This window comes from Corvus brachyrhynchos, unplaced genomic scaffold (genome assembly GCF_000691975.1).
Source record: "Corvus brachyrhynchos isolate BGI_N302 unplaced genomic scaffold, ASM69197v1 scaffold28, whole genome shotgun sequence".
NCBI classification, from domain to species: domain Eukaryota; kingdom Metazoa; phylum Chordata; class Aves; order Passeriformes; family Corvidae; genus Corvus; species Corvus brachyrhynchos.
The window spans coordinates 8,446,932-8,459,358 of record NW_008246058.1 but is presented as its reverse complement, the minus strand read 5'-3'; the positions used below and the strand labels follow the sequence as shown (position 1 = coordinate 8,459,358).

Genomic DNA, 12,427 nt, shown 5'->3' with positions numbered 1-12,427 from the left:
CTAAAGCCCATTATTTCTGTTTCGTGTGATTGACAAGATTTTACTGAGTTTAAAAGAACTGGATTACTCATTCTATTTCCTTAAATTGAGCAACATGGTGATTTAAAATGTGATGGAGTTAATTTTGAATTTATCTGGATTCACTAGGTCTCCACAGAATAATAATCTCATTAAATAGAAATAGTTGATATCACCATGTTATTGGAACTTTTTTCAAAAAATATGTTTGCTTCATGATATATGAACAAATGCCTTCAGTATATTCACAACCTAACACTGCTAAAAAGGAGCGTTGAAAGCTTTTTATATTGACAACTCACCCCTACATGAAAATGAGCTAGTCCTGAGTTACACAAGGAAAAAAATATAGGATCTTAGTTTTCTCAAGAATACTGGAAATAATATTGTCTCATTAATTACAAAAATCAGGTTTTGTGTTGAAAAAGTTATTGGACTATGAAGAGAGATAAACAACACAGAAAAGCAGAGAATGGGAGAGAAAAAGAGTATTCATCTTCTTAAAATTCTTTGTAAGAATCACAGAATATTTGGGTTGGAAGCAATGTTTGAAGATCATCTAGTCCAATCCTCTGCAAACCCATCCAAACTGATCTGTATCTGCCCATATATTTTAAAAATATTTGTATCTCAGTTGCAAATTAGCATCTAGTTGTTAAACTTAAGAAGTTGTTTCTCATGTCCTGTGTTTTTTTCAATTACTCAAGAAGAGACTAAATACAACACCTCCACCCACTTAATAAAACTCATATGGATGGAACCTGGCTGTAAAACTACAGTGCTGTGCATATCTCAAGAAAATGAACAAGGTAATCCTCTTAGCTTTATATGTACATACAGATATATGTACGTACACATATATTTATATAAAAATGTGGGGCAGGAAGAGCATAACTAATCTGGCTGCACTCATTTATCTGCAGCTGGTTTTGTCTTGCAAACTGTCCTTAATTTGAGGATTTTCAGTTAAACATCCCTCAGGAATTTTATAGAGAATTTAAAGACTTGTTTCTTTTAAACAGATTCCCTTGGGAATTGGGTAGCTAAGTTTTCTATGAATCAGAGAAAATGTATCTGAGATATAGTTAAAAGTCACCATTAAAGAATTTTCTCAAGGTCCCCTAATTATGATGCAAAATACAGTTTGAATCTTCTTACTCTGAAATTTTCATTTTACCCTGAAAGTAGAAGCTAATTTAAAGCAAAATTAAGGGAAAAGCTACATGTTTTGTATGGACAATGCTCTATTTTAACAAAATAAGATGATAGGCATTGGCTAAACTTGTGGAATTTAGTGAGTATTTTCACATCTAAAGGAAATTTGCAAGAATTTAAAGAAATGCTCATTCAACTAACACACACCAGACAAAAACAGAGAAAAAAAAAAAAAGTGACATAGTTTAAAATAGTGCTAAACGTGATGTAAACTAAGCTGTAATAATTAAAATTACCAAATAAATCTTATTTTGCTTCAATATTTTTCCTTAGGAATAGCTCATTTGTTGGGTATACCTTCACTGCAATACATTAACTTCAAGACCAATATATTGTTACTTAAATTCTGCTAAGCAGCATTCTTCAGATTTACTTATGGATTAATTTTGAATGTAGGTATCAATTATTTTCAAGTTGAAAATTAAAGAAAAATTCCATCAAATCTCACTTTACACTAGCTAAAGCATACAACATATGCACAAGGTTAAAGCATCAGGAACTAACACTGTTAAGTCCAACAACAAACATATGGTCTACCCAGTGAAAAGAACTAGTAAACTAATACTAATATGAACCAACAGAAGAACTGAGTTTTTTACTTGGGAGTGACTCTTATGTAGTGTGTTATAGTCTGCACAATGAAGTATGGTAGCTTACCTATAGACTAATATGATAAAGTAAAATCATGAAAGACAGAAATTTTTGGCATGTATTTTTGCTGCCTTTATATTTCTCAAAGCTCTCTATTCATCTTTCATTACTGAAATTTAACTAATATGCTTTGATCTTCAACCTTAGACATTATATAAATAAATAGAAAATATGCTGCTGTTTATTCTAGGTTGCCAGTTGAACTGATCATTTTAACACAATTTGACAAATTCCTTTGCAATTTTCTTTTTAATTTTCTGACTCCAACTCTGAACACCATGTTAATTTCATTCTACTTTGAACGGAAATTATAAGAGCGTTGATTTAATATTTAGTATTGGAACCAATGTTTAGCATTCATATCTGACAGATAAAAGATTAACTACGGTAACTGAAGTCATCATTCCTGAGTTTTTGTCTTGGGTCTTGCGCTGAATACAAATATGCCTTCAGCAACACACGCTGAGAGAATGCCTCAGGATCAGCACATATGTCTCTATTTGCCCTATCTAATATTACATTATTTTAACATTTAAAGCAATGCCTGGAGGTTACTATGGTTTTCCACCTATTAAATGCTGTAAGTCTGCCAAGTTAGGATTTAAACTTAAATTGGGGTGTTGGAAGCTATTTCTAGACACATTTGTACTTAACTAAATGCATAGATTTTCAGAAATTATCAGTGTTAAAGTTCTTATGAAGCTCACATTTCAATTTCACTTTGCATTTTTAAGAACTAGACTTACTGCTGTGAATTATTTTGACTTCTGCATAGTTTTGTCCATAAAATCAGGAGAAAACAGTTTAATCAGCTGTAATAGTAGACCCTTTCAGTTTTCCAGGAATGGAGGAGCACAGTATATTTATACAAGAGTTTTTTTTAACTCTCAGCTCAAAGCTTAGGTGAATTTTATAGTAATAATAAAGTCTTAAAAATTAATAAACTGATGTTTAATTTCCTAGCATCTATATTGTACACCATTTTATAACTTTAGAAATTGCCAAGAAACAGTAAAATATTAAAGTTTTACTTGTAAAAGTAGTAGATTTATTCACAATTAATTTACTCTTGCAAAATAAATCTTTCATCGTGAATGTTTTATGGATATGTTAATGAATTAAAATTACTGGAGAAGGACACACCAAAACGTTAGATTGGTAGGAAAAACAGATGGCAGTATTTTTAATATAATACAAATGTAAATCAAATGCACTTATTATGACTGATTTGGGAAAGTATTTTAATCCTGCTGTAGATGTTAGAATATTAAGCTCAGGAACAGATGGATCACAAAGGAATATCACAGCAACTAGCAGAATCCAAAACGGCTTTTGTTAACATAACTTATACTTTTATGAGGCTGTGGTGTTTCGGTTTGGTCTTTTTTCCTTGAAAAGATTTTATCATACATGTTTATAACTGTAGGTCCTTATTCATCCTTCCAGATATAAATGGAAGAATTAGTAAGAAAACATAAACTCATACCCATCACTGGAACTGCAAAGAGATTCCATTTTTTAAATGAAGCATGTGCAAGGCTTGTCTTCATTAGCTCCCTAATCAGCTTGGTATGAAAGAAAAACCTCACATTTTTTTTTAAATTACAGAAAAATTATATTCTACTGTAACACATCAAATTTCAGCTTAATAAAGACTGGTCTAAAGTGTGATGTTAGTCACTGGCAGGAATGCAATCTTGTTTTGAGCTTACCAATGAGATGGCATTATCTATTTGCAGTTTTCAGTAAGAAGAAAAATGAACAAACAAATGCATACACACACACACACACACACACACACACATAAAACCTGGTTTTTAGAATACATTGAATAAAAATGGAAGTACTTAAAACTGCCCTGAAAAATTATTTTGTGAACTTGTTCACCCAAATCCATGCTATGTTAATTTAGCATTTTAAAAAATTTCCGTATAAATTTTCATACTATTATGTTGTAGATAAAATGAAAGTCTCATTATTTACTGAATTAGACTCCCTGAAAAAAAAAGGAACTATAAAATTATGTTCACAAAGTAGAGCATGAACTTGCAAAGTTGATTAAAAATTGCTATATATTTTGCATTAATATCTGACATATATGAAACAAAACAAAGAGTGATATATTGGGATAAATTGTCAAAAGTCTGAAATAGTTTCAGTATGCTGTCTTATGTAAAGAGATGCAGAGGTTATTTAAGGAATCACCAATGAACTGGTCTGACAGCAGGAAAGTAAAAAGGTGGAAAAACCTTGACAAGTAGGTGGTGCTCCATCCATCTGAAGTCTTTCCCCTAGTCGGCATGTCAGAATCTCATTACCAACCAGTGTAAAGCCTGGCTGACAGTGGTACCTTATTATGTCTCCTGTTCAGAAAAACAAAACAGGGCAAAACACAAACAAACAAAAGAAACATTAAACAGCAATTAACTGGGACTTTTAGCTTTGAAAACATTATTGATTAATGAAGTTTCTTACCACCATATTATACAATGGGCTAAATGACCTCTGGCATAAACAGCTTTGATTAGTCTAAGAAATGTGTTAAATGAGCTTTGTGTTGCACACTGTGCTGCATCTATCACTTTTTCCCACCACATTATTTGTTAGATAGTTTGCTTATTTATCTGGGTTTGACTGATGCCATGTGAACCAAATGTCCACAAACCTTTAAGCAATATAATTTATAGTATAACCATTACGGAACTAAATAAAAGTATAAGATCAAGTCAGTAGTTCATACAATCCTGAGGGGAAAAAAAATTAAATAGCAACAGGATTTAGTTGATGATATCTAAATTTGGCACTCTGAGAATAAGGAATTGTCATTTTTTAATTAAGAAACCAGTACTTCGTATAGTTTTATGTACCAATAAAAATTGGCATGTTCCAGCACCTCTCTTTGGTCCGTACTACAGAGAAAAAAAGGAAAAAAAAAATTCTCTTTGTGACCTATATAACTAATCTTATATTGGTATATACTAAAAACCCCCTATTTTTCTTTGACATCACATGAGCAAAACCAGACATCTGAAATAAGATCATATAAATAATATTTCTTTGAAATATAGTAACATTATTGACATGTCTCAGAAAGTCAGAATGTCACCCCCTTCTCTGATCCTTTTAACTTTTACAAATTTGATTTTACTCTTTAGGTCACAGAACCTTAATTCTGGTATAGAATACAACATTGTCTACATGTTTTCTTATGGGTTTTGTTTGTTCGTTTCAGTGTAAAACAATGTTTAATATTAAACAGTATGAAAAGTGTATTTTAAAATTAAGTCAATTTCAAAGAGTTACTGTATTATTTATATGTAATCTCTGAAACATAGATGGAATTCAGGATGCATAGAGAAGAGGAATGATTTCTTAAAAAATGTATTATCAAATAAAAATCTGAAGTATTACAAGTACTATTTCCATTCTGAAAAGCATCCTGTGCACAGCAAGTTTACTTTATGAACAAATTTTGCCTTTTTTTTTTTTCTTTATATTACCTATTTCGAATTCATCATCCTCAGCTACAATTTCGGCATTTGGTATATTTGCTGGAGGCTGGCAGACACGGAGCTGATAGGCTATAAACAGGAACAAAGCACAGTTGACATTCTCAAATGTAGTTGTCATAGCCATGCAATAACTAATTTAATATCCACCTTAGCAGGATAAAATAAAAACTCCATTAATTTATTTTGAAACTTTCAAAAGAATCAAAAGAAAGGAAATGAAAACATTGGAAGTTGTGTCTTCATTTTCAGTTATTTAGTTTTAGTGGTGAAACCCTCTTCCGGAATAAGAAGCTTAGAAGTGGTTGCCAATTTTCTTACTTAAGTGATCCCAGTTAAAAAGCAAATATTTTTGTATTTTTCAATCATTGTTTTGTTTGGGTTTTTTTTTTGTTTTTTTTTTTTTTTAAAATACAATTTTACTGTTGAACTCTTCCACTTTTGAAACCTTGTAACAAATACAAGTTTTGGAATCCCAAAGATTCTACCCAGAGGCAGCATAACTAATGGACAGAAGCATCCTGAATGTGAAATTTCCCAGTAAATAAACAGTTGTGGAGCACACATCACCTGCAGATAGGGTCAGAGAAGAATTCTGCTTTCAAAGTTCTCATTTGAAGCTTCACATGAAATAATTTTCTGAGATTTAGCACATGATGCAACAGTCAGGCAAAATAATTAGATGAAATAAATAAATAGACAAGTAGGAAGAGTATGCAGAAGCTACATAGATTGATTTTTTTTTCCCCCAGAGATCCAGTGAAAATGGGCCCATGTTTGGAGACAGACAAAACACCATTTAATCTTAATACAATTAGGACAGAAATCTGGGGAAAGAAAGCACATTGATATATTCACACCTACAGTTGAGTCTCTCCTGTTATAAAGTGAACATTCAGGATAAAGTATGCTTGGTTTTCATTAGTATTACATTTTCATATAGCAGTGTTTTATAGCATTTCTCTTTAGCACAGAAACATCAACTACTTATGGCAGATGACAGTTCAGCTTCAATAATACACATTCTTGGTTGCTTCCTGTAATTAGATACTTTAGTACTCTAACTGGTCAAACTTCTAACAATCACAAAATTTATACCTTAAATAAGACCTATTGTTACTACTACTACCTTTTGTTACTACAGATGAGTCACCCTCATTTGATATCTTCCTATTACACTCCTATTTTGTCAATCATATAATGAAGATCTACTTAAATCAGTGAGTCAGAAAGCCTTAGAATAAAGCAATTTAAAACAAAACACACCAATTAAATATGAAACAGCTGTGCTGTTTGCATCTTAAGAAAAATAATAATAAAAATCATGAAGATAATTAAAATTTGATTTAATAAACAAGTCATATAATTAATCTCAAATGTCTCTCATTTTTGGGTAACAGGAGTATCATTAATTTTAATCCTAACATTATTTGTTTTAAATAAATTTGACTCCTTGCCTTTTTTTGACTCATTGACTGCCTTGTCTTTATTACTATAATTTTTGTGCAGCTGATATGAAGGATCATAGACTCCAAGATACTCAGAGATTTATTTATCTTGACAACATTAGACCAAAAATCATTTTAAGTTTCTTTATAAATAATCTTTGTGCTACTCGGTTTGCATCTTTTTTGTACATTAGGGCCCACAACTGTGGTATGACAATTTCCACAACAAAAAAAACAAGTAAAAGGAGATCTTTAGAGACACTTTAATACTAGCAAATTATTAGACCACAAGAAATAGCCTGAAGTTGCTTCACATAAGATTTAGACGGGATAATAATAAAAATGTATTAACCAAAAAGGTTGTCAAGCATTGAAACAGGCTGCTCAGGGAGGTGGTGGAATTACCATCCCTGGAGGTATTTACAAGACATGTAATGTGTTATTTATCATTCTGGTTTACTGATAGAATTGGCAGTGTTGGGTTTACTGTTGGACTTGAACTGGACATAAAATGTCTTTTCCAACCTGAACAATTCTATGATTCTATGAGGATTTTACACATATTTTTGGTCATATACTGGTATACTAATAGATATCAATACCTATCAATTCATTAATGAATAAAAAATGTCATTTTGTCCTTTGCAAGTTGATACATGCAATTTAGATGCCAAGATCTGGAATGGAAATTCTGATCCCTCTCAACCTAGCCCTGCTGGAGTCTCTACTCCAAATTCAATTGCTGGTGGATTTTTTTCATAATAGGCTTTATGGATTTGTTTTGTTTTGTTTTGCTTAGATTAAAGTTCCTCTAATACCATTAATTCTGTCTATCTGTATTCACCATGGTCTTTAGTAAGTCAAAAAGAAAGTCTTCTAGTCACAAGATTTGACAAGGATCCAGAAAACAGGCTGTGTCTGTTCACGTTTCCTAGAGTATTCAATCCAATCGGCATTCACAAAGCACCTAAACTCACCCTTACTTCTCAATCTGTCTCCTTTTAATTATAGCAGTGTAAAAGAGACTTTGCCACAGAGTGTCTGGATGGCTACAAAAAGAGGTAGAATTCAGTGCATTAATTCATACACATTTTCATTCAGTCAGTATTTAATTCAAGGGCAGATTAATGTTAACTACACTATGTAGCTCACTATCATTGAACTACATAGTATAGTAAACATTTTATCATAGGTATAGTTGACTATCATTGGTGTCTCTGCAAAAACAAAACTTTCTTCGAAATATCCAAATGTGTAAAAGAAATTCAGTGTCCTCCAAAAACATTTAGGTTTCAAAGGAATTTTAGAAACACTGTAAAAATAAAAGTATGTGCACCTTGAACTTTAGGGTCTTGATGCTGCCTTCTTTGTTCATGTCTCATCATAGTGCAGTCTTTTTATTTTTGTTTGACTAATAGTAAATTTAATATCTTGTCAAGAAAATAACTTATTTTCATCATTTATGTTAGTCTTCCATATATTTGCATTACCATAGTAGTGGTCAATCATATTAATAATAGCAACTCTTAGAAAAACCAACTCATTTTTTTATGCCTTGTCTTCCTCCAGTGACCAGCATAAACAGTGGAAAAGTTTAATTTGTCACACTTACCATGATAACTAAGTACAAAGAAGCCACTGGTAGTAAAGTCACTGTGAAACTTGATCAGAATCTGATTGGACGTGCTGTAGACTGATTCTAATGCAGTGTTGCCACTAAATTGTCCAATTTGAGGGGAAGTTTGGTCGGGTCCATCCCTAAGAAAAACAAACAGAATGGGGTTTTTTTTGGTCCAAAAATTAATATAATTTCTTCAAATTTTAAGTGAATGCAGTAAATTTTCTCTAGATTGTTCTATAAGGCATGAGACAACTAAAGTAAGATAAAACAGACATCAAGGGCTGAAGACCTTTTCATATCCTGTACGTGGACTGGATACTAATTCAACCACCTTTTGAAAGTCACATTCTTATTTTCAAATAAAAATTGCAGTTAACTCAAAACTATTGAATTTGTGATTTTACTTCATCTACTTGCCAAAATGTCTGATCACATTTGTCTACCTATACTTTCAAATGTGGCTATCAGAAAAGAAATGAAACTAAAACTGTTCATGTCCCCCAGTCTTTCGATACTGGTAATTCCTAGGAAAATTAAGAGATAGTGTTGTTAGAATTAATTAATAGAATAATTTGAAAAGACAAGAATGGAAATTGTCTTAGCAAAAATAAAACCAAAATGCTTACAGTCTAGTGAATACACAATATTCCCCTTGAAAACTGCATGTGGACATTAATAAATCCACATTTTATTTGCAAAGCTTATTTTAAGTTACTTTTAGATATGCTTTAATGTCAGCATTTTTAACCTCACTTTTTTTGGTCCAAATTATGGCACATTGACCCTCTCCCCTCTGTTTTAACAGGGAAATTGTATGCTTTGAAGAAGCATTTTAATTGTGAATAAAATGTTGGGTTTTTTTCATTGGAAATTTCTATAATTTTTTTGATCTGCTCTGTAAACAAATAGTATCCTAGAAGTGGTATAAGCTGCATAATTAAATAGCCATCATGTATATAATACAATTTTGACACATGTAAAAATGAGGACTAAAGCCATTAAATGTCTTCAGATATGTGTTGGAGGGACTAATGTGATAGGCTGCTGCTGAGGGTCATCATGCAGAGCCTTGACAGCCATGGATTCAAGTACATAGAGAATATAATTTGTTTACAGTTACTGATAGCTCAATTCTTTCTGTCATAGCCAAATACAAACAGACCCTCTCATTTTATGTACTCTTAGGAGTAAAAGAAGCCAACTGGGAAGAAATGAATGAAGTGTTGCCCTACTTTAGTTTCAAGTACTCCTTCTCTAAAACAGTAATACACACATCTGAAACTTCTTATTATCACTCCTTTTCTAAGTATTATTTCTCTTGTTGGTGAGCTATTATAGCATACCTCTATATGCTTTTCTTTGTTGACAAACTGAGGAACACTATCATTGTTTTTGAATTCTTGTCCAGTGCTATCTAAAGAGAATGGTCCATTGGAAAACATAGACTGGTGTAACATGGTCATTTTTCCTAGAGAGAGCACTAGTTTCAAGGGGAAAATCACAAAAATATTCTTTTAAATTCATGTTTGATTGCAGAGTGTCACATGAAGATTAAATAAATGCCAAAAGTGTTTTCTTACCAGACAGTTATGAAATCATATATTGGCTCTGTTTGGAGAACTGTGAAATTGATGTAGATTCCATTCCCAGGTGGTACTCTTACAAGCCAGAAGCAGTCTTGAAAGTTTGGGTACTCATCAGGGTATCCTGGAGAGTATATGGTGCCGTTCATTGCAGTTATGTTTCCTCCACACAGAGCTATAAAAAAGACACTTTTTAAAAAAGAGAATAGATGCTTTTTGCATTCTACTCAAACCATATAAAAGCCCTACTTTGAAACACATTAGGTACACTATAACTTCATTGCATATGACCATTGCTGTGTAAAGAAAACAGATTTTATTCAGCTTTGTGCAGAGTCAGAAGTCTATTTTGACAGTATTGGTCAAATATAAAAGAAAAAATCATAATTCTGATGTCATAAATACTACCAGAACTGGTGGTGAAATTCCCTGTGCAACTGAAAATTACTTTGTTAGGGCTTTATGTAAATTCCAGCTACAAATTAGCAACACATCACACTAATTCTTTTCATGTATTGTCACAAGAAGATAGCCAACCAAAACTAACACGAGAGAAGGCACATGCAACGTTGAGAGGTGGGTGAAGATTAGAAGGAAACTTCAAAATGAAAACATTGTGTCCTACAGTATGAATAGTAATTTTGCTTTTATGGATATAGATTCTGGTAGATAAAGTAAGAGTTCTCTCAATAATTCATGTTGAAGAGTACTAATTTTAGACATCATACAGTGCAGGAGTGACCATACCGATTCCGGACTTTCGTAACTATGTATTTCTGGAAAACTATTAGTCCAAATTAGATTATATTTTCCATAGAGATTTCAGATGTATGTTGAATATGACACCACCTGGTTATACCACCACCTGGTTTCCAGAGCCTAGCTCTGGAAAAGTGAGTGAATCTTAAAACTGTATAATTTGCTTTATTTTGCATACACTTATTTTGCCCACTTCACCACAAAACATGCATGGTATGGCAACACAGATTTTCTAAAATATATTTTAAAATCTCTCACCGGAGATGGTTGTTGGAAACACGTTTAACATGCAGGAATTATGCACTGTTTGTATTTCACTAAAGCATGTGTTATGGTTTATGTTTATAGACTTTGGTGCTGAACTGTAGGGTAAGGAGACCTCCATAGTCACACATAAACCATTCAGACTCAACAGCCTGGGCACTGCTTATCTTCAGCTTTTAGCCTTAAAGTCTCAAGGGGGTTTGAGCAGAACAGACAGAAATGGTTTTGCAGCCAGGTCTTAAGGGAGTGAAGACATGGTCTGATGACTGTCAGGCAACAAGATTTCTTGAAAAAGGAGAGGGAACAGAATCCAAACAGATTAAAGCAAGGGAGATGAGTTAGGAAGGGTCAGAGAGTGTTAGATGATTCTGAGCACAGGTGAAAGGAATATTAGGTGCATGGGGATGCAAGAAGAGAACAAAACTGTTTAAACAGAAAGCAAGTTTATTCATATTTAATTCAGATTGTCTGCTTCAAGAAGTCTGAGGAATTAAACAAGCCTTGGTATATCTTGTTTTACAATAAAGACATTAAAGCAAATACAAATTTAAGACATGCCATGTATTTCTAGGACTAGGCACATACAAAAAAGCCAGATTCACTTTAATGCTTTTGAATACCAATCCTTTATCTCAAATCAAACCAAGTATAACTAGAAGATAGCTCATTATACTTCTCCCACAACAGTAAAGAAAAAAAAAAACAAAACCTCAAAACGATCTGTAGCATATAAAAATGTCACAAACCCTTTACTAAAAATACCATAGTAAGTATCTGCACAAAACCCCATGTATTTTAAGAAATTTGTCTAGGAGCTGAGTAGTGTTGACAGTCTGTAATCATGCATCAAACACACATCTTAAATGTCTATTATCAAGTTGGTGGAATTTTTTTTATCTTTTCATATCAAACCAAATTAAGTAGAAACAAAGAACATTCAGCCATTGTTCAAAAACTTCTTAAAAATTGACACTCAGAACACCAACATGCTTTGTACATCTTAGAATTTACTAATTAAATTCTTGGTTCCATTAAGGTATTTCAAAGAAACAGAATCACTCCATTCAATAAACTGTTTTGATTGTGAGGCACAGAAAATAAAGCTCGAACTAACTAATAGGAAAAGCTGAGTGTTTAGCAGTGAAGGTATGAACTGCTATTACTATTCCATACAACCCAGAAAATGGGTGTTGAAACTTAATTATAATTAATTAACTTCCTCCTCTTTCAAAAAAAAAAAGACAGTGTAAGTGCCATCTCCGTTTTATATGATAAGGCTTCCCCTTTTGAATTCAGTATCAGTTAGGTCTTCATTTAGCTACCACATCCCCCAGAAATTCCTAAGGCTCACTGACTCCA

The 12,427-nt window shown here is 32.5% G+C and overlaps 1 protein-coding gene across 2 annotated transcripts in view; it reads right to left on the bottom strand.

Annotated features, from left to right (window-relative positions):
• Window positions 1–12,427, bottom strand: part of CSMD3 (CUB and Sushi multiple domains 3) — a 621,464-nt gene that overhangs the window by 79,380 nt on the left and 529,657 nt on the right. For both annotated transcript variants that reach the window (XM_008642636.2, XM_017746102.1), the window contains 4 exons: window positions 10,043–10,220; window positions 8,454–8,599; window positions 5,385–5,465; window positions 4,134–4,247 (listed from right to left, as the gene is read on the bottom strand). In XM_008642636.2, the coding sequence (XP_008640858.1) occupies window positions 4,134–4,247; window positions 5,385–5,465; window positions 8,454–8,599; window positions 10,043–10,220 (519 nt within the window). The remainder of the gene's footprint in view (window positions 1–4,133; window positions 4,248–5,384; window positions 5,466–8,453; window positions 8,600–10,042; window positions 10,221–12,427) is intronic.